Source organism: Acanthochromis polyacanthus, chromosome 1, assembly GCF_021347895.1.
Source record: "Acanthochromis polyacanthus isolate Apoly-LR-REF ecotype Palm Island chromosome 1, KAUST_Apoly_ChrSc, whole genome shotgun sequence".
NCBI classification, from domain to species: Eukaryota; Metazoa; Chordata; class Actinopteri; family Pomacentridae; genus Acanthochromis; species Acanthochromis polyacanthus.
In genome coordinates, this window is record NC_067113.1 from 52,750,326 (window position 1) to 52,773,471 (window position 23,146).

At 39.0% G+C, this 23,146-nt stretch overlaps 3 protein-coding genes across 5 annotated transcripts in view; 2 read left to right on the forward strand and 1 right to left on the reverse strand.

The window, feature by feature from the left end:
* Positions 1-1,814: 1,814 nt before the first annotated feature.
* LOC110959753 (protein mono-ADP-ribosyltransferase PARP11-like) lies at positions 1,815-6,807 on the forward strand. Its single transcript, XM_022206720.2, has 7 exons — positions 1,815-2,352; positions 3,112-3,232; positions 3,401-3,476; positions 4,696-4,768; positions 5,124-5,251; positions 5,561-5,712; positions 5,843-6,807. The coding sequence occupies exons 1-7, from the start codon at positions 2,236-2,238 to the stop codon at positions 6,157-6,159; spliced, it is 984 nt and encodes a 327-aa protein (XP_022062412.1). The 5' UTR covers positions 1,815-2,235; the 3' UTR covers positions 6,160-6,807.
* A 541-nt stretch (positions 6,808-7,348) lies between these two features.
* LOC110959754 (protein mono-ADP-ribosyltransferase PARP11) lies at positions 7,349-9,968 on the forward strand. The gene is made up of 7 exons (XM_022206721.2): positions 7,349-7,614; positions 7,715-7,829; positions 7,916-7,985; positions 8,113-8,176; positions 9,110-9,243; positions 9,346-9,497; positions 9,613-9,968. The coding sequence occupies exons 1-7, from the start codon at positions 7,498-7,500 to the stop codon at positions 9,900-9,902; spliced, it is 942 nt and encodes a 313-aa protein (XP_022062413.2). The 5' UTR covers positions 7,349-7,497; the 3' UTR covers positions 9,903-9,968.
* Positions 9,969-19,077: 9,109 nt separating this feature from the next.
* The window catches only part of tmtc2a (transmembrane O-mannosyltransferase targeting cadherins 2a), a 94,052-nt gene continuing 89,983 nt past the window's right edge, over positions 19,078-23,146 (reverse strand). For all 3 annotated transcript variants that reach the window (XM_022206722.2, XM_051959266.1, XM_051959261.1), the window contains one exon: positions 19,078-21,590. In XM_022206722.2, the coding sequence (XP_022062414.2) occupies positions 21,387-21,590 (204 nt within the window). In that variant the 3' untranslated portion in view covers positions 19,078-21,386. The remainder of the gene's footprint in view (positions 21,591-23,146) is intronic.

Genomic DNA, 23,146 nt, shown 5'->3' on the forward strand with positions numbered 1-23,146 from the left:
TAATAATAAGAACAATAGCAATAATAATAATAATAATAATAATACATGACCCATTACAATTATTGAAATTATTGGATTTATTCAATCAGTTGTACATCACTAAAGTCGGTTTGTGTTTCGGCAGTTAATGGAAAAGTGAAGGAAACGTAACATTTATTTTTCATTTTAATGACTTAAAACCATGTTAGACATTTGAGGTAGAGTCTTAAAGCTGTCTGGAACCCAATTTCAAATTTGTGAATCCCGAATTTTAGTTTTAAAAATGTAAAACAAATAAATAAATACACCACATGAAACAGTGCTTTTCTTGATTTTGCTGACCTCACCTTATTATCAATACGCAACCGGCTTGTTTGCATTTTGTGAACCAATCACAGTCGATGTGGGCGGAGCTTTGACCATCGGAGCGTTGACGAACGGCCAGTGGTCAATTCATACCTGCGTCCTCCATCAGGTGAGGAGGACTGACTCAAAGAGACGGACTTTGGAGAGAGATGAATGAACTAGTGAGGTGAGTTGAGTTTTTAATGTCACAGAAGTGGCTCCCTTTTAACCTGTTTTATCACCATGGTAAGTGCTGGCCTGCTCCATCCAGAAGAGGCTCTTACAGAGTTTAAATCAGCATTAACAAGTGTCATCTTTGCACAAATTCTTTTCCTGGTGACATTCTTAGTTGAGGGTCTATATTATATTCGCTTTTTTTAAAAAAAAAAAAAAACTCGGTCCTGATTTACTGCTGAGGCCTTTTTTCACACAGCTAATAGAACAGATTAGAAGACTGATTGGTCTGATGGCATTCATCGCAGAGAATATTTAAACTGATCCACAAACTATACTTAGATTCAGCATTATGAAACAGTGTCACACCTAAATGCACTTCTTTGTGTTTAAACAGCTGTAATGTGCATCAAACATTGATCTTTTTGATAATTATATTAGCCAGTGGTTAACAGCTTTCTACCAGCATTCTTCTTCCACAAAAAAGAAGTAGCTAAAAAAAATTGAGATTTTCACATCAAGACCAAATTAGACCCAATTCAGATCAAAAACTAATATATATGTATATTTATAGATGGGTCGAGTTTGGAGCTAAAGCACAGTCACTGATATGAGAAACTTCTACTTGTGAATTCTAGTTTTTTTTAAATGGATTTCTGTGGGTTTTATTCTTTTATTATTTATTTTGGATTTGGGCCACATTAGACCAGCAAAAACAATTACAGACAGACAGGTTTAATCTGGACTAGAGTGTAGAATGATAATGTAAAAAACTCGGATTTCACTGTTTCTTTCCCCTCATATCTAAACCAAACTCTACCGGGACTAGAATAAAAGCCACCATGTATAACTGAGGCAAATCTGAACTAGACTGCTGAAGAAAGACTAAAACCTCTTCAATAATCAGACATTGTGTTTTACAGAGTCTTGGCATCTCTCCAATATTCTAGTCTTTAGTTTTCCTTAATCTTTATCTTATCTCTTCAATCTTAAAAGCTAACTTCAACATTGTGTTAAAATTATGTTCAAGCATTGCGTTAAAGCTAACTTCAGCATTGTGTTAAAATTATGTTCACGCATTGCGTTAAAGCTAACTTCAGCATTGTGTTCGAATGGTAGTTTGAACTTTCTGTTACTCAGACACAGTGATATTGCTTTTATCTTTACTCTAAACATTTTATATGCTGTACTTGTCTGCAATTTACTCTTACTCAAACTATATCGGCAAAATTTTTTCTGCAAAGGTTGCGTACAGCTCCTGACAGGACAAACTCAGGGTTTTAGTCTCCAAATGGAGGCAGGAGTCGCATGACGGTGACGTGGGACGTTAAATACGTGGCGAACCAGGAAATAAAAGTAAACAAGGCAAAGGAAGACGAAAATGAGATTTTGCGTTAGTTATTTACATGCAGACCGAGTCTGTCACTATTATGGTGCTTTATTAATTATGTATGAAGGTTTTCTCTGCTGATAAGGCCAGGCAGCCAGTTAGAGCCAGGCTGAGAGCCGGTAAGACACCCGTAGAGCTGAGAGGAGTCGGGTGCGGCAGCTGTTAGTGGTTAGCTAGCTCGATATGGCAGTTTTGAAATGCCTTCAAGACCATGGCTTAAAAACAACTCCTTGACGTTAGGTTTGTCTGACGAATAAAACACCATCTTGGCACCCCTGTACTCTATATTAGCTGCGATTTGCCCAAGTGAGTTCGCGTGTTGTCACTTATTAATTTCAGATTTAGCTATGTTAGCCATCAGATCGTCAGAGGAGGAGTCCACTGAGATGGAGGAGATGGACACCTCCGAGCCCAACTGGTGCTGGTTCTACTTGGCTGAGTGTGGAGTGTGGCACATGTTTGAGGTAGTTCACATGATACCACAACTTTACACAGACTTTCTAACAGTTTTTATTCTGTGTTCCCAGCATATTACTCCTCCTTTGGTCATACTTTATGGATATTTAGAAAGCAGAGTCTGCAGGTACAAGTGCAAACTAATCAGTGCAATATTACAGATTAGCTATCTGTCTTCGGTTGAGGTTCACAATCAGTTAATTTACGGGAAGCAGTCTGAATGGCACAAACAAATACCCATTGTGTGCACAACAAAAATCAGAACAGATCAATGATCAATTCTGTTTATTAATTAACACCCATATGTGAGTAAGTCAGAAATTCTGCAATATTTCTTAAGGTGGCACCTTCAAATTATTACTAGTTGCTCAGTCTCTGTCATATAAAACAGTTAAAGCAACAAAATTTTTTGGCAGCTTCGAGTAGCAGTTACTTCCTTGGTTAGTCGGTTTGTAGTTTGGTCTATAAATACTAGAAAATTATTGTTGTCAATCCAGAGTGTCATCTTCAGATGCCTTGTGTGTGCTGTCAACAGTTTAGAAAGATAGAACACAAAGAAAAGTAGCAAATTCTCACTTTGGAGCACCTGAGAAAAGAAAGTCAAAATTTTGGTTTGACAAACATACTTGAAAACTAATTTGATGCAACGTTTGACCACAGACCTTCTTTGATTTAAAGGATTGGTCTGTAAACACAGTAGTTGCTGGTTAATTTTGTGTCCCTCGGCTCTCCATTTGATTAATTTTGACTTTCTTCATGTCTTTCAGATTGATCCCAGTGCAGCCTGTTCTGTGACGAGTGCTCAGATTGAGCAGTGCTACAACAGGAACCAGCGTGGTGTCATGGAGTTCTACACAGCCAAGTACACGTACAGACTGGACTTCTCAGGTACGATGACGAGTTAATGCTAAAGGTGCTTAATCAGACGGAGAATTTAGGAAGATAGTCCCATGAATTCCAGTGAAGATCAGTATTATTGCAGAATAAATCTGGTATCAGAAATTGTACATGAATAAGAATGTCTGTTGACCGTATCTTTACTGAATTCCTCGGCAGTTATGCGTCAGATAAATGTAACAACAGGGAAGCAGCGGCCAATCAAACGCTCCCTCCACTCTGCAACTGGCTTCAGGTAAGATTTAGTGGTTAAAGTAAACGTCCAGAGTGTTTCATTGCCTTTTACTAGAAAACAGAGAAAAGATGTCATTGAGAAAGTTAAAGGGGACAGTATCAGGTTGTAGTTGAGAAAGTATTGCTCCATGATTTTAGAATAAACAGGCATTGCAATACTTTAAGTTAATTTGTTATTATTGTGATATGAAGAACTGCTAGACATTTAACCAGTGACTTGAATAAGTATTTGAAAAAGAATTAATAATACAAGAATGATTGGGATGATTTTGTATGTAGTGCATCTGCATGTAAAATAATAATAAAAAAAGATTTAAAAGAACTTTGAAAAAGCTGGATGGAGCCTTTCTCATGTGGCTCAGCTCTCATAAGGACACTGTCACAAGCATCCAAAATAGTTTTTTTTTGTTTGTTTTGGATGCCACTCAGATCTGGCTTTGCGCTCAAACAGAGCTCTGTGATGCTGATTTAAATGGTCGAACAAATTAGTTGTGCTTGCTCACGTAGCGGCAAAAACTGTAGAACATTGCCAACAGAGTACTGGTTTTTGGTGACCAGCATCCCATCTGTAGCCGCAATATTTCCATCCAACTGACACGGCTTTTTTTTTTTTGCAGCCAAATTGTCCTTTTTCCATGTTTCTCTGCTGTTCCTCACCCATTTTCCTTTTCACATGTGGAACATGTATGTCAACGAACTCTGTGCTACAAATTAAGTGAAAAAGAGCCCTTAAATTTGAATGGATTGTGTTTGCTAAGACAGACTCCTGTCGTGTGTTAGTCATAGAAAATGAGAACCATACAAGTTTTCTTGTTGCATCAAGCAGGAAAAAAAAAACATTGTAGCTTGATGTGTTTGACTTAATTGGCTTTACTTCACAAGACGTTTCCTGCAGTATGGTTGTTACGCATGAACAGATCGCAGTGTTGACGGTGTACATATTGTGCAGCCCTACTAAAGAATACCATAATTAAAATAAATCGTCAGGCTTCATGTATCTTCTGGCCTCACGAAGCCTTGAGTTCAACCCTGAATTCCAAACCGGTACCTCAGGGAGGTACTCTGCTGCCCACCCTGAATTTTAGTCTCTTCAAAATGCAGGAGGAGGAACAGAAGAGGATTTCTGCTCTAGAAATTCATATTTTAGAATTGCTTTTACTAATTACTAGTTCAACCGCTGACACAATAATAACTATTTTGTCCTTCATTTATTGTGTTAGGTTTATTTGTGATAATCTTGCCTTGCCTGTGCCCTGCCACTGGGAGAGGATCAATACAGATGAGCCCTATCAGGTGAGGACAGTAATGTGCATTATTGTGGCATTTAATCAGATGTTTTGTATTGAATAGGGTAGCATTTTCCTCAGGAGGGTCGAATTCTTTTAAAATGTTTATTGAACGGGTGCTGGAAGTATTCTACGTGGATCTTTGTCTTTGCTAACTGACTGTTTATAATGTGAAGCATCACAAAGTTCCTGCAGATAGCACAACAGCACATGTATACATGCTGTAGAAATGATCATTTAGGAGGCTGCAGGAGGAATCCGGATTGTACGCTGAGATGGTGTGTTTTAGGAATTTAAGGTTTACTATGACACTTACTATGACCTCTCTTTTATTAATTACTCGTGTGGTTGTGTTTTTGCAGCTCATCCAGCTCGGCCGAGACACATATGAGTTTAAAGAAGTAGCCAGACTGTACGAGAGGACAATGGATCATCCGATCAAATCCATCCAGAGGATTCAGAATCTGGACTTATGGGAGTTCTTCTGCAGGTAGATGATTTTTTACTGTATAAGTGGACTGCTCAGTGTCCACAGTGTTGCTTTGTGTGAGCAGTGGACACTAATTTGATCATTTCTCTGTATGTACTGACTAAATAAACTTACTTGACTCCGCTGAAGACACTGTAGGAGAAAAGCAAACACTGATTCTTTTTCCAAGCTCCCACCATAGAAACAGCCTTTATTCTGTTAGAGTAAAACAAAGCGTTGCTCGGCTCAACTTGTAAAACCCAGTCATCCAGTATCAAAGTGGTGATCAGTGCTCTGTGTTGTGTTGTCATTCCTCGGTTCTCCCCTAAGGAAGAAAACACAGTTGCGAAAAGTCAAGCGAACGCTGGATATTGAGGAGCGAATGCTGTTTCATGGCACAGGACACAGCAACATACAAGCTATATGTACGTTTAACTTTGACTGGCGGCTGACAGGGAGCCATGGCGATGTCTATGGCAAAGGTAGATCTTTTTGTGTTGTGACGTAGCATCATGAAACAATTCACTGCACTTTTGTTGTTGTTGTTGTTGTTGTTGTTGTTGTTGTTGTTGTCTGATTTCTAACACTGTTGTTCATTCGTCCTTCCTGCAGGGAGCTACTTTGCCCGGGATGCCAAATACTCCAGTAAATTCTGTCACACCACAGGGAAACACAACACGACCTTACAGAGACACGGACTCGCACCGCCGATATTCGCTAGCGAGCCGCCATATAAGACAATGTTCCTGGCTAGAGTGCTTGTCGGAGAATACACAGTCGGTCATCCCATGTACTGCAGGCCACCCTCCAAGGACGCCAGCTTCACCAACTTTTACGACAGCTGCGTGGATGACATGGCCAACCCAAAGATCTACGTCATTTTCGACAGCAATCAGATTTACCCAGAGTATTTGATCGAGTTCTATTGATGCCGCACGAGAAGATATTTGCTTTTTTTTTTTCTATAAAGCTTGAATCTCCTGCATGGAAAAGTTGGGACAAATCAGATGGCGGGATGAGATGGAAAAAAGCAGCAGCTTCGGAGACATTTGAGTTTTTGTTTTTCCAGTCAAATCCAGCCCTAACTGGGTCATCTAAAGTGCCTTTGGAGGAATTGGAAAAGCAGGAAGACAATAAAGACATTGTGTACAGTTTATATACAGTGTACAGTGTATTCTTAGACGGGACCTTGTGGTTGTGACGTCAAAAGGACGACCTTTTGTATTAAATTCGCAGTCTGTGCTTGCTTGTTCGATACGTGTGAACAAAATAAGAGTGGCACATGCAGCCTGTAGATTAGAGGTGATGTCCTGCCGTTGGCCACACCCATTCCTTCACATCCACAGTGCCACGCTTATTTACAAACCAAAAACACGTTCCAGCTCTCTCATGATGCACCGTGATCTGTCCAAAAACTGTGTGTACAATGTATTATATGGGCATGGGTTTCTGTTTTTTTGTTATTGTCATAAACGTTTCTACCTCTTTTATAATGATGCATCCGTGCACTTTTCCCCCTTTCCATGAAAGGTTTTGTAACTGTGTCATAATGACATAAAGTTGTGATGTCGTGTTCACCTGTCGTCCCCGAGTAGTATGTCGTTTCTGTGTATCTTTTCTGATTGTAAGTCTGGACGACTGAGCTTCAAGTCCACATATAGAATTTGAAACCAAATTACATTTTCACTGAACTGCTAATTTCTTTGTCTTAAGGAATAAGCAGGTTTTCTTTGCACCTGGCGTAGATTTAACAAACAAAAAAAGAATGTAGCCAGCACATGTGTAGTACTGTAATGACACTGCTTTGCTGTGTGCATTTGTTGAACTCATTAAATAAAGGTAACAAAAAGGATTTTTATTGGAAGTTCACCACAAGATGGCATAGAAAAAGTGCAAAAATGGATTTACTCTAGTTACAATGCAAGAAACCTGATTTCTTCAGTCAAATCAGTGCAGCTGTGAGTGTGTGAGTAGTACGTGAATCTATATGTGTGTCTGTAATTTGCACGTTACAACTAATAAACCTTTTAACAGCAGCACATTCAATCTATTTTTTTTTTTTTTTTACTTTCATGTGAAACTATGACATAATCATCCGCTTGTCTTCCGCAGTGAGAAAATCCAGCCCACTTCAGAAGGTGTGGCTTTGAATGATTTAAATAAGTCAGACACACCACTGTCAACTTTAAAATCTGCCTGAGCATATTTGAGGAATAAAGATCACAACAATTCATTATTTTTTTGTGGGATATAAATTGCTTAATATAATGTACAATGAGGAAGTGGAATATATGGACACTTCAGAGGTCCCATGGGTCATCGAACCGGGCACTCAGTGGTTTTGGTATTACCTGGCAGACTGTGGAAGGTGGCATCGCTTTGAGGTAAGGTGTTTTGTTGTTTGTTTTAACATGACATTACATAAAGTCATTTAGAGCTGATCAGCTGTGAAATAAATGCTAATTTCTGTTTTCTTTGTTGCAGGATGATCCTCATAACAGTTTCTCCAGTGAGGATGTTGAAAGGTATTACCAAAGGAACAAAAGTGCAAGTGTACTGACTCATTCATCCAACTGCCACATAAAGACTGATTTCTCTGGTACAGTATACGACTACATTTTCTTCTTCCCAGTTCTAATATACCTGTAAAGGTCTTGAAATTAAATGACTTGTGTCCCTGTGCAGCAATGCTGCAGACTGATGTCACCACTGGAAGACTGAGAAGAATCCAGCGGAGCACCAAAATTGAAAGGAGGTAAGATGAGACCTAAAATGTGTGCATAAATGTAGGAAATAAATCACACTCGCACACCTCAGCCTTTAGTTTGGTTTCTCTCAAAATGAAAGTGAAACTTTCAGCTCCGGTTTCTCTCCTCCCACAGCTGCTTGTGTTTCATTGCTGCTCCGGTTTTCTGGGATGCAGTTGACCACACCCGTCCATACCAGGTGATTATCACAGAAAACTATTAAGTAGAGTGAGTTTTGGATGAGGGATTTCATGAAGTTCTGTCTGTGATATGAGTGTTTTGCGAGATTTCATATTATTATCAAACTTACAGGCATCCTTAGTTTTCTCCAGTCCTTTAACTAGTTGAATTAACAATAAAATAGCAAATATTTTCAGCAATCTGCTAAAAAAAAAAATCATTTTGCTAAGTATCAAAAGTTTAAAAGGAGGAAGGAGTTCCGTAAAATGGGAATAAGGGACAGCGGGGTAATAAGGGACATTTTTCCGGAAAATGTTTTAAATGTAATTCTGCGGTTTTTACCTAGATTTCTTTAAGAATTCATGGATAATTGATACAAACAACACAAAACCGCATCCTGCTCAACCTAAAAACCGCAGAATTACATTTAAAACATTTTCCGGAAAAATGTCCCTTATTACCCCGCTGTCCCTTACAGCCCCGTTTGACGCTTTACAAAAGCACTTATCAGGCACCTTTAATGCAGTCTCAAGATCTCTCCCCTCACTTCAAAGTGACCAAAGCCTCTTGGATGAGAGGTCTTCAAGAACCAGAGAAGAAGTCAAGTTGATCTCGACCAAAGCACTTAAAAAAGCAAATTTGCAAGTTCAGAAAATATATCGGTGAACAAACAATAAAATTTGCTGTCGCACACAAGATTGCATTCACATCTGTTTTATACAGCACATGGCTGCCGTGTTATTGCAGCACTTAGTGTGGCAAGTGACACTAAAGAGGTGGAACTTGATTGGTCTGTCACTCACAACTTGAGAAGAAATCACTTTAGACAAAGAAAAAAGAGATATGATGAGTTCATGAAATATATTTGTCAATTGTCACATTCTATTTTACAGTATGAATGTTTTTTGATGCTTTATTTGTTTCATTTGTGTAAATCTCATCTATTTTATAGTTAATCACTCTGAATGAACGCAACCCGGAGTATCACACTGTGGCAAGTTATGTGAAGAAAGATGGATTGCTGGACAGATCCATTCTATCAATTTTCAGGATACAAAATATGGACCTCTGGGAATTATTTTGCAGGTAAAAATGCCTGGAAGTTGCACTCTCTCTCTTTCTTCTCTTCATCATCTCCCTTCTGTATAACCAATGTTTGTTTTGTTTTTTCTTCTGTGTGTATCAAAGGAAAAAGCAGCAGTTAATGAGGATTCATGGAGTCAAAGATATACAAGAAAAACGGCTCTTTCATGGGACCAATATAACAAATGTTGACACCATTTGCAAATACAACTTTGATTTACGGTTAGCTGGACAACATGGCAGCGTGTTTGGCAAAGGTAAGTTTGCTGATAACTGTGTCTGTGCAATTATGAAAGTAAATGATTACAATCTAAATCTAACTGTTAACCAGAGTTTCTGCAACTAAATGTGTGCATATTTCTCTTTCTGTAGGGATATATTTTGCCATACATGCTTCATACGCAGACAAATACAGTCAGAGCAGTACAGATCCATTGCCGGTGGATGGCTGGAACGCACACAACAGACGCACTAAAATCATGTTTTTGGCTCGGGTGATAGTCGGAACATCAACTGTTGGCGGAGAAGATTTCAGAAAACCTGATCATGAATCTCCTGAAAACACTCATGACAGCTGTGTGAATGACATCGATAATCCTAGCATTTTTGTTATTTTTGATCCAAATCAAATCTATCCTGAGTATCTGATCCACTATAAATGAACTCAGCATGAGTAGCAGATTTCTATTAATGCAGAAACAAAAATGCTTTGCAAATAAAGTTTTTGTCACAACCAAATCAAAGTCTATGTGTATTTATTCTTTTTCCAATCTTTTTTGTCTCAACTAGTACCGGGGATGACAGATCTCTGTGAATTATTTCCTTAAAACAATAAAATGAGATCATTTTCCAGTGATAATGTATCCCACCAGTGCTTAGAAGTAATGTTCACTTAAGAGAAGATTTAGGAGGAAAGAGGAAACAGTAAAACCTCATGGAAATAATTGATATTTTAGCTACAAACACTGAAATATAGCTTTTATGTTATATACATTTCTAGCAGGATTGAATACACAGTGGATATTAGTTCTTCTGTGCTATCCAGGTATATAACAGCATCTGTGTCTCTACTCTGCTTAAAAATAGACCTTTATTTTTATTTATCTTGTCACAGCAGGGAAGCACAGGTGGAATGCATGTTGGCTCAAATCCATTAAATCCTGACAGTGTGAATCACAAAAGCAGGAACTCCCATCCGTGGAATGTAACAACCACACATGAGACTTTTTATGCCAAAACATGTAAAAAAAAAAAAAATGTGTGTTTTGTAAAAGGTTTAATACAAAAATTAAAGCAAATGTGTACTTAAAGGCTGTCTTGATTTCCAAAATAATGGATCAAAAGAAGGATTTTCATTTCTGACTATTAACTGTACTGGTTCAATATTTGAAAGGGTTAGAAGAAGAAGCATTCTAAACAAAAAGTGCATTGTTGCAGAGTATCTATTTTAACTGCCAAATCACACATTTCTCCATTGTTAGAGAATAATTTCATGTAACTGCAGTGCAGAAATCTCTGAAAGCTCTGAGACATTTTATATTACACATTTACTGTATTCAGCTCAGTCTAAAATCATTTGCCAGTGCAGTAAATGCTTTATTGTTTACATCACATACATTTAATTCATTAACCGGCTGTGTTTACAGGGATCGAAACTTGACTCTCAGTAAACACAACTCTGCTGCTCACCACAGCGGCACAGTTTCGCATTTTAATGACGTCAAAGTAGGTGGACTTAATTCACACCTGAGGCTAAAACCACGCCTGCCCTGATATCACGAGTTGTGGTGATTATGAAGGCTGGTGGAGTTTCAGTCCTATTCATGCTGCCCAGCAACCTCAGACAAACAAACAAATCTCTCGCATCAAACTGGAAGACTTTTTTTCCCACCTGAGGCCTGTTTTTTTTTAAAGAGGGTTTTGTTCAGTTCAACTGTGCTTCACTGAAACTGTCAGCAGAGGCTGCTGTTGGAACAGGAATGATTTTCTTGGCTCAGCTCACCACTAGCTGTTCCATGTTATGTGTATCAGTTTCAATAATTGCACTTTTTTTTTTGCCATTACTTCTGCAAAAAAAATAAATAAATAAAAAAAAATAAAAACTCAGCTCATCATAATGTTGTTAAAAAGCCAACAGTCCAACTTGTAGTTTCTGTCAGTGATTATATCTGGTGATGGAAAGAACGTTAACTCAATAACTCTGCTTACAAGTCCAATTTGGACGTAATTAAATTTTCATTCTAGGCAACTTTATATCCTACTTTCATTCCACGTTTCTAAGCGAATTTATTCCACTAGATTATTTTTGCCAAATGGACCAACCAGTTATTTTATAGACTTTTACATTTTAACCCATTGATTAAACCAAGGGCTTCCAGCATTTTTGGCTTCCCTTATGGAACAATAATATATAGGAAAATATTGCATTATATTAAACAATATATTTCCATATATGGTCAATTACTGGTTATATTTGTCAGTATATTGCAATATATGTATGGACCATATATATATATATATACTGCTCAAAAAAATAAAGGGAACACTAAAGTAACACGTTGTAGATCTGAATGAATGAATTTTTTATTATTAAATACTTAGTTCTTTCCATAGTTGAATGTGCTGACAACAAAATCACACAAAAATTATCAATGAAAATCAGATGTATCAACCCATGGAGGTCTGGATTTGGAGTTATACTCAAAATTAAAGTGGAAAAACACACTACAGGCTGATCCAACTTTGATGTAATGTCCTTTAAACAAGTCAAAATGAGGCTCAGTAGTGTGTGTGGCCTCCGTGTGCCTGTATGACCTCCCTACAATGCCTGGGCATGCACCTGATGAGGCGGCGGAGGTTCTCCTGAGGGATCTCCTCCCACACCTGGACTAAAGCATCCGCCAACTCCTGGACAGTTGGTGGATGGAGCGAGACATGATGTCCCAGATGTGCTCAATTGGATTCAGGTCTGGGGAACGGGCGGGCCAGTCCATAACATCAATGCCTTCGTGTTGCAGGAACTGCTGACACACTCCAGCCACATGAGGTCGAGCATTGTCTTGCATTAGGAGGAACCCAGGGCCAACCGCACCAGCATATATGGTCTCACAAGGGGTGTGAGGATCTCATCTCGGTACCTAATGGCAGTCAGGCTACCTCTGGCGAGCACATGGAGGGCTGTGCGGCCCTCCAAAGAAATGCTACCCCACACCATCACTGACTCACCACCAAACCGGTCATGCTGGAGGATGTTGCAGGCAGCAGAACGTTCTCCACGGCTTCTCCAGACCCTTTCATGTCTGTCACATGTGCTCAGGGTGAACCTGCTCTCATCTGTGAAAAGCACAGGGCGCCAGTGGTGGACCTGCCAATTCCTGTGTGTTTAAAAAAAAAATCATTATCCTGTTGTAGAAGCCTGCCACCTCTTATCGTCACTTTTTTTTTTTTTTGTACAGATGATGCGTTTCCCCAAGAATTCGCTGGTCGTTAATTAAATCCATTCTTCCCTCCCCCACTGAAACATTGTCGGTGCTAATTACTGCAACACAAGCCCAAAGCATGATGGGTCCACCCTCATGCTGAACAGTTGGAGAGGTTTTCATTTCTTGATATTCTGCACCAATCTCTCTCCAAATAGAACTTTGCTCATTGTGGGCAAACAATCTCACTGTACAGGTTTCAAAAACACATCAGATGCTCATTTGCAAATTTCCAACATTAGACTTTGCAATGAGGAAAAAAGGAGTGAATTTCCTCAGATAACTGTTCCATGAAGATCATATTTATGGAGGGGAACAATGAAAAAGCAGGTCAGATGTTTGCTAAATCTTCCATTTGCAGTCAAACAGGGGTTTTGATTAACATTTCTGGCTGTCCTACGAGCAGTTCTCGCTACGTTTTCTCGTTCTTTCAAATTTCACCTGCCATTTCTCAGTTACAATACGAACTGAGAAAACTGCTACCTCAAAAAAAAAAAAAAGTTTTGCTATCTTCTTTTAACCTTACAGCCCATTCTAATTCCCAGAGTAGCTGTTTAGAGGAGTCTGTGGCTGCTGATTGTTGGGCTGGAGTTTGAGAAGTACTTATAAAACGTTTCAAAATTTGATTCAGCTGGTCTGTCCTAACAATGACTGAGCAAACCAGAGCCCAATTAGCTAATTAAGGTCAGAGAAGCTGGAAAAAATGATCTAGACCTCAAACTTTTGCATGATGTTGCTTTTCTTTTTCCCTCGAAAAGACAAAAATATACACTAATCTTTCTCAAAATGTTGAAAAGAATGTTTTTCTTCTAACCTTGCACTCTTTGGAGATCAGATTAACTTCTATTTACAAGTCACAGTAACATATTTTTCTCCCAAACCTTTGCACGTCACTGTATTTTCACCCAGGATTCTTACTCATTAAATATATATCGAGTATATTGTGAATACTCTCTACACTAATTCTTCCATGAACTGCCCGTCACATTCATTTTCTTACGTATATTTAAATAATTAAACCCTTCATTTATCAGACCTCACATTCAAATAATAATCAGTTTATCACCTTCAAATAAATGAGGCTGCACCGGCGCTATGGCTTTGGATCAAATAACTGACTTGATATTTCTCCTTATTATTCATATTCATGTCATGTATACAGTTGAAAAGACACCACAAATCCATGTGTACCGAATACACAGTTATCCATATGAGTTTCCAAATCACACTATAGACAGTCCACAAGTGAAGAAAACCAATTTAAATCGCGAAGAAATGTTTGTTTGTGCGACCATCTGTTCAGTTAAACTAATCTAATGCAGATTAATTTGAGTTTGCAGAAACACTGAAACACAAGGAGCTGGCCATATGTGTCTCCTACTCTCACATTACTTTGAAGGTGAAGTAGTGACGGTTGGATGGAACTTTTCATCTGTCCTTGGCCCGCCCAACTTTCTTACCCATAAAGTTTTAGTAGTTTGCTTTAGTATGTGTAGTTGCAGGCATTTTCTGCACGTTCTGGATGCAGCCATCATGTGTGAGTGTCTTTTATCTTCTGAAACACGAAAGCCATCTCACGGTAAAAGCAATTTCCCCTTGGGATCAATAAATTATTTCTGATTTCTGAAGTGAGCAGTATAAAGTGTAGCAACAAGCACAGAGTGCCTGGACTCAAGAAAAGGAGGGATATGTTCCGAGACAAGGGAGCTGACTTGTGAGCTCCAAATACAGATGTGTGTATTTTTGTTATTTTTTTTACTGTAAAAAGAAATTAAAAGGGCAAAACCAAAGTAACACAATCTTATCCCTCAAGTTTGCCCTGTACTGACTAATACTGACAAAGACAACACGCAGACTGATCATTCAAGGTTTAATAAACAAGACCTTCAAGTCAATTATAAAACTAAGAGGGCAGCTAGAATTGGGGTAAATATGGTTGCCTCTTTTTGTGCATGACAAAAGCCTGGCAGCGGCATATTGCACGAGCTGCTGATGCCAGAATAAAATGCATTGCAATAGGAGGAACTGAAAGCTTGGATGACTGTTCCTTGACCTCAGCTTGGTTAGTTGTCTCAATTGTGCAAAGCATGACTGTGAAACTTTGATCACCTGAGTGTCAAAAGACAAGTCTGAGTCAAAAACAAGCCCAAGGTTTCATGTCTCCTTTAGTACATTTTGAGGTAACGCGCCCAGACTAGAGGACTGACTGTTTACGATGCTCGAGCTGGAGGCCAGAGGAGGTATTAATGACTCCCAAATTGGAATCATTCAGCTGCAGAAAATACTTCGACATCCAATTTTTAATTTCTGCCAGACAGGACATAATATGTGAAACTGTTTGAAAGCAGAGCTACAGGGAGACGCACTACCGAGTATTGTGACTTGGAGGCCTCAGCGCTACAACCACACAAGTAGAAGGAACAATCTGGTGACAAACAGCAGGAGAACAGGGGTTTAAGTACTGCATGTAGATGACGGTTTGATGAGGATCAGGTGACCTGGGTGGAAGAATCAGGAGCAGGTGAGTTGATTCAATCAGTGTGATGAAGAGTGGAGTGCACAATAACATTTACAAGACAAAACAGAAAGAGAAATGAGGGGAAAACAAGGAAAACAAAGAAAAAAGGGAGAAAGCTGGCATGGTCTTAACTACATCATATTTGTGTTACAGGCAGAATGCTTCATGTTTATTTAATGAAGCTATAACACTAAAATTGGTCTCAAATGTTTGATTTACATACAGTCGCACTCATTCTTTCATTTTTAAAATCAGTTTCATGAACTCAAATACCTAAAAGTGCAATAATGCAAGATTTTAAACATAAATATTAACTATCTGCTGTGCATAGGGACAGTGGAGTAAAGATGTCTATAGCAGAAAATGAACTCACACCATTTCCACGTGTGTTGTGATCTGAGCTTCTATGCTTGGCAGCTGCTTTGGCATTTAATCCACATTTATGCGTGTGCGCCCCTCCCACTGAAACTATTGGCCCTTTCTGTGCTTAGAAACAGATTGAGCGACCTCCCACCCCACACTGGACAATCAGAAGTGCAGCTCAATTTTCAACTAGTGCCCTAAAACCCCAAAGAATTTTAAAAACAAAGCATGTAATTTAGTCTTTTCAACCTATTTTACGTGCACTTGTTTCATTTTAGCTTAGTGTTAGAGTCAGTACTGTTATTTTAAAGCTCTTCTCTGCTACTTCTCTGCTCCTACCTTTCCGTCTCTTTCCACTCAGGTATGATCTAATCTAGTCTTTTCAATGACTGATCGGATCCTGTCTGAGCAAGTGTCAGCTCCAGTCCATTGAAAAGTGGAAACAGACACTTATGGAGCGGAGCAGACAAAAGCAAATAAAAGAATGAGCAGGCAAAGTGACAACTACATTACTTAAGTTGACAGCAGCTCATTGAGGCCAGTTTTTTTATTTTACAATTCTAGTGTGGGCTAATGGGTGTGGAAGGATGATTTCTGTTGACCCTTCTGGTTGTGGATGAAAGTGAAGGGATTGGGGGAGGTTTTTCTGATGTGTCTATTTCTTCTGCTCTGAGATGTTCATAGCTTAATTTCTTTCTTTTTATCATTCAGCAGGGATGCAAACGTGATGTGCAAGCTGCTGCATGCTGATTGGATACAACATTTTACAAGAGTGGGGCCATCATCTCCCTGTAAACTATTTGAGATGATTTAATTGGTCCTTTGGGTAATATGGATGGATTCGGTCTGGCAGATGGTGTTTCAAACTCGGCTTCTTTCTGCGCATAATAAACACATTCTTCATTCCGTGTTGTTATTATTATTACATAACAAAATATGTCTTCACAGATTTATGCTAACTTGTAGCGCATACTTTAAAATGTTTGAAAGTAGGGCCGTGAGTTCCAGCAAGTCAGTAAGTGAGTCAAGTTTGATATCTTCTTAAATATTTACAGCTTGGTGTGCTTCAGAGTCTGGCGTGTGATTATGAACTCTTTGATGTCTGCTTCATCAGATGATATCAACATGTTGGGTTTGTGGAAAGACTAACTCTAATTAGCGGATCTGTGTGTCTCACGGAGAGCAAAGAGAGAGAGACTCACACTGTGCCACTATTCTCTTCTGTTTCTAATGAAACCAAGACTAGGTAACAGCGCTGGAAAGAAACTAGTTCTTTTGTAAATTATTTAAAATTTCAACATTCATACACTTCAAAACATACTTGAGAGACCTAATCAAACAGAGCAAAGCCTGTAAACTAGCTCAAGAGGGTAATCCTACCATTGCTAAACTCACATACTGTTTAACCTGCCAAAAAACACACTTGATGTTGTGTTTTTTTTTAGCTTGACACCTCATAAATGTTTCTAATTTTACAAGAATTGCTAGTAAACTTGATTTTGAAACGTCAGCCTTTGGTTAAATACATCAGATGAATCCAGACAAAATAAATATTCATATCTGAATTATTGAGACAACAGATTTTGCCTTACAATTTTCTTTTAAAAATATTTTGCTTTTCATCAGTAAACCAATCCATCGGTTATCACACTGGCCTCATATTATTTATGTTTGCGGTTTGTGGTGATAATACATTCTATGCAGCACTTCTCCTCCCAGATCTCAAGCACTTCAGTCTGGATTTGTGATGATATTTGATGCTATTTTATTTTCACAGGGGGTTAGGCCTCTCTGATATCTGCCGACAAGAATTTGCCATACCATGATACTGCCACCACCATGCTTCACAGTGGAGACGGTGTTCGTGATGATGTGCAGAGTTTGGTGTACGCCAAACATTACATGAAATCTGATGGCTAAAAAGCTCAATTTTTGGTCTCAAAAGAACTTTCTGCTAGTTGACTTCAGTCCCTCTTCAGGTGAGCTATCTAGTCAAGATTTTATATAAATTTGTTTCAAGAGTGGCTTTGACTGGTGAAGAAAAGGCAACAGTTGCCATCTGTACCATCTTACCTGCTGAAGCTTGTAACTCCTCAAGAAGAGTCATAGGTGTCTTGGTAGCCTCCCTCACTAGTGTATTTCTTGCACAATTACTCAATTTTTGTCCATGTCCTGGTCTGCACAGATTTATGCATGCGCTGTCCTTTCTTTGACAGTGAATTTCATTGTATCGGTCCTAACTTGTGCCTTTCAGTACCCTTTTCGCAGAGTTTCTTCAAGTGTTCACTCTTTTAATCTTTTAATTCTATGCTGCTGCTTCTCATTTGCCAAGTCAGTCCCAAGTCTGCTTATAACATTTCCTGCTGGCTGCCGCTGTTCATACAGTATTTTATATGCCAGGTTGCCTACTAATAGTACGAGCATGTCACATTTCAGAATCTTTATGGAAGAATTTATGCATTGCAGCACACTTGTCTACCCTCGTTACTCTGCCATTAGTCTGGGTAGCTCCCTCACATGTGTGAATTTGCCGTCAGAAGCCTGGTACTTACTAATTTGCTGCTTGTGCTTTAGTATCACAAGTTCATGGTTCAGTTCAAGTTTCACTTTCTCCTACAGATCTGCTCCTGGGTGACATTTCGGTGCCTTCTGGCTTCTAATTATTTTGTCTTACATTGACATCTACTGAGCCTTTGTGCATTTTTTGTATTAAATGTAAATTATTTTATATTGTGGCTGAATCCATGTGAACGTACTAAATTTTCTTTTGGATGTTTTGCACGTGTGCCAAGATGGTTGAATGCTGTTGATTTACATCGGTAGTCAGATATTCTCATGTTTTGATAATGAGTTCTTGTAGCTCTCCTGTCCTAAACACAGCCCACACACATTTTTCTGTGATATATGGGAGACCTAGCACCAGACTTTTATATTATTTGGTGTTAATGTCACTCCCTAATGTCTTGTTGCATCATTTAAAGCCTCCTTTGCAGACAGTGAGGAGTTTCTGTAGAAAGTCTTGCCAATCTCTTGGTATAGTTGCATGGAGTGATTGGATCATGTTCTGTCCTGAACACTTGGCCTTTATCTCAATGAAAATGTCATGAATTCAAGGATGGATGTAAATGAGGATTCATTTAGATGTAAGAAAACTGTGCAGAGATTCCAGCTGCATTTTAATGAAGCTATTCCCTTTTTGTTTCGTAAAAGATGTATTCTATTCTAAAAGAGATCAAGTTAAAATTGAAGCACCTTTCCTTATAATTTAGTGAATTCAATCAGCTCTTATCATGGCTACCACTTACATAATTCCCCATCATTTCATTCAGTTACGAACTTCCTCAAGCCAAAAAGACTATTTTACTGCAACCGTCTCTCTAAATCACCGGTAAATAACAGTATTTCCATTAAATGTACTGTAGCTGTTGCTGACTGAATTCATGTCATCGAGTTACTTCCTGGACAGCATCACTCGGCTGAGCGCAAAAATCATCTTTTTATTATGGAAAAAGGTTCACTTTTCTTTTACAAAACACATTTTTCAGCTACACATTTTTGTATAATTTAACCAAACATCACGATCATCAAAAAAACACCTAACATCATTTTAAGAAGCTCTCTCTGTGTCACAAACCCACTCTGTGACAGGAATCACAACCTGATGTCCCTGAGCAGAGAGAATACAAAAAAAAACCCAACACAACACGTAGAAAAACATTTTAATGCAGTTGTCATGTTGCCTACTGTAGCCTATCTATTTGGAGGAATGAGAGAAGGTGGGCTGATATGACAGCGAAACGGCACAGTGTTGGCATTTTTACATAAAATAACACGTATTAATAAATTAAATTTGATCATGTGATCACATAAAACATCTTCATTTGACACAAGAAACACAACACATGAGTGATAACAGTTCTTGCTTGGCACGAGAGGTGTAAAGACTCAGTACAAGCTTTGGCACCGCTGAGGATTTTCTCGTTATCTGTTTTCAATTTTACAGTCACAAGCGCTTAAAATGCACTAAGTGCAAACAATCTTCAGTGACTCGGACAACACGATGGCGTTGGCTGAGCTTATTTAAACTGGGAGCACAGCACTTTATTAGAGGGTGGTGCCACAAGTTCACTATGCACTGTCATGCTTTTAGTCCTGTATTTACTGTGTTAACTTTAAGGCCAGGCCATCCTGAGAGCAAATCATCTGGGATTTCATTTTTTATTATTTTGAAACAGAATACTCCACCTGGGTTCCACAACACTGTCGACCTATGATGGACATTTTAGCATAAGAAGTCCTTCTTCCTTGTCAAATCCTACATCACCCATAATGCAACTTAACCCTCTGAGCCCCAAAGTCCACAGGCAGCTTTGAAAGGCATGTTAGCTTTAAAAAAAAAACACCCAAAACATACAATTTAGACCTAGAAACTGTGAAAACAAAGATAATCAAAGGATTTTCAACTTTCCAACAGTCCTGTAACTAATTATACGTGACGTCGAAATCATATTTAATCAGAATCACTTTGTTATCCCATTTTAGAAACACCGATTGCACTAACCTGACTGTAAATAATTAAAAAATTCTGCAATTTTCAATGCAACAATAAAGGTATTAGTCACTGAACCGAAAGCCACATGACAAAAATTCTCAGAGCGTTTGGCTACACTAGGCTGAACTGCAGGCTGTGTGTGCAAGGAGCGGACAGGAGACGTGTAGAAACAAATACAAAATGCAAGTAGTAAAATTTGTATAATATAGTATGTGGTCATATTTTTCCCAAGTATTATTAACATTTAGGGCTCTTGGTAATTATTTGACTTGCTGATTCCATTTTTTTATATTTTTGTGCAAAAAATAATCAAAGAATTGTAATTTTCCTTTTTTTCTTAAAAATAAAAAACGATGGCAACACTTATTTTTGTCTTCTCTGTACTTCTAGCCATGGTTGTGCTGTTTCCCTTGAGGTGCAGGATTGTAAATTGCAGTGAAAAAACAGGCCCACAGTGAGAGAAAACACTCAGAAGCTGTTGGGGATCAGAGGGTTAACTGGCAACGCTTTGGTCGGACATTTGCATTAGTGACAGTAACGGCAAATTTCAAAATGAAAGGCATTGCAGAAGGCCAGTAGGCTGACTTCTTTCTCCACACCTCGAAGAATTGTTTTCTTTTTCAAATTTGTAGCCTTCACCCCCAACCAACGCTGACTCACTCGCTCCCTCTGGAGCCACAAAAAGGCTTTTATACAAGCTTTTCACATGTGCAGTAGTTCTCCTCCTGTAAACAGACTTTGATGTGTAAAATTAAGGATGTGGTTTCAGTTTAAGTCAAACAAGCTGGCATAATGAAACGCAACATGATAGCCATTAACTCATCAGTGCTGACACTTCAAAACGACTTTTTGCAGAAATGATTGTTGTAAATTTGCTACATCGTCATTCAAATTAAGGGCTTTCAAACACACCCTGGTTTAAATTAGCGTGAAATAACAATCAGCTGACATTTGAAACCAGGAAGATTGTTTTTGTGGACTTTTCCGTTATTTGCTTTTTTATTGTATCATTTGACAGAGCGTTATAAAATATTAATAAAAAAAGAAGTTGTCATAGTTTGAGAAACCATCCGGGACTCAAAAATCCCAAACATGCCAAGCCTCAAGCTGTCTCTCACAAACATCACAGGCCAAATCACTACAGATGTCGTCTTTACAGAGAGATTCCAGCCTTCGGTCCTTCATATCCAGCTTCATTCCGCCAGTGAGGAAACAACAACGCAACTCTTTCAAGTTAAAGGTCGCCTTTCTGCGCCCCAAGCCCGTGTTTAGTCCTGAGTCCCTGCCTCTCCATGATGTTCCACAGCTTGCGCAGGTTGGACTGGGTGATCACATCGTCAGGTTTGAGCTGCAGCGCCCGCAGATAGTTGGCCTCCGCTTCGGGAAGTTTCCCGTTCAGGTGGAGGATGGCGCCGAGGTTCATCAGAGCAGCCGGATACTGAGAGGAGAGGAAAAGGAAAGAAACAGCGGCTGAGGAGACACAGCGGTGCACAGTGTAATGATTAAAGTGACACGTGTGGTGCTGGGGTGTTGAGTTATAGGATTACTGAGGATGTGGCAACTGTGCTGACCTTGAATTTATCTGGGTAAACTATTTTAAAGCTGCCCCTCTCAGCCCCACATCTGACACAGACATTTACTTAAGACACATTTTAGGAATGTTGCCAAGTTTTTTTTTTTAATGTGGACGGTGGATTAAGGCAGGAGCTGTAGTGAAATTTGCTTCTGGCTAAGAAAATGAAACGTGTATTAAATTAGCCTTAATGCAATCTCACTGCAGCAGGCACGGCAACAGTTAAAAGCGTGTCCTCTCACAATGCCACAGCGAAACAAAAAAGGAAGCTACACATTGGTGTGTGTGCGGGCCTTTTTTATATGGATGAACAAACCCATTTACGGGAGTGTGTCTGAAGTCCTATTTAATAAAAACACCGTCTTTTTTTAAGTTGCAAAGTGAAACCATCTGGCCGTGAACAGTGCACCGGTTGTGGGAATTGACAAAAACTGAGTCACACACAGGATTCTCAGCAAGCCACAGCTAACAAACACACCCAAATCTCATCCTAAAAGTCATCTGCACCTCGTCCTCCCCGGCCTGGCCTTGTTCCCAGGCCCATGTCCCGGCTCTATGACATATGGTTAGCAACTTGGCAACTGGTTCACACATTTTCTCTCCCCAAACACAACTGTTTGCCTCTCTTCTACGCTGATATTTCGCTTGCTTACATTCCAGTTTTCAAGACGAGCGATGGCGAGGGCCTGTTTTCATCACCTAACGTAACAAACGCTGACAGAGCTGCAATATTCCAAGCAGCCGCCTGGAAGAGGCTGGAAGATAATCGATTAAAGCAGTTGTAAAGCCAGTGCTTTTCTCACCCACTGAAACAAATTGATGTAACAAGCAGTTACATTTAAAAGCTGTCATAAACCCCTATGTGAGTGTATGTAGTTTATTTATTTTTGTTCTATACAGGAACTGTGCAAAGGCTCAAGGGCAGATAAACAAGGATCCCTTTGTCCTCTTGGCTGCGAAAGAGCTATACTGTCTGGGTTAATGCACACCAAAACAGATCAGGAGCTGTCAGAAATGGTGTATGCATGTACAAATCCAGTGTAGTTTATGAAGATTATAGATTATATATAAGATCTGTATAATGTTGCTGCAAAGACAGAACATCTGAATGCTGTTTCTTTAACCCTCAGTGTCCAAGCAGTTTCTGGGTATTGTGAGCTAATTTTTCACCACATATATAATGTTCTGCGCCTCTATGGAAACAGAACAACCATGTCGAGCAGTATACAGACCTAAAAAATGTAAAATCTTTGATTATTCATTTTACAAAATACTGGGGGTAAAAAACGGAAACAACATATACAACTTTTTCCAAGTGGCTCCACATGTTACTAATCTGGAAAAACAAATGGCAGCTATTAGTACTGTAGATACTTTGGAACTTTCCATATTTGTCTCCTATCTGCTGAGTATAAAACACA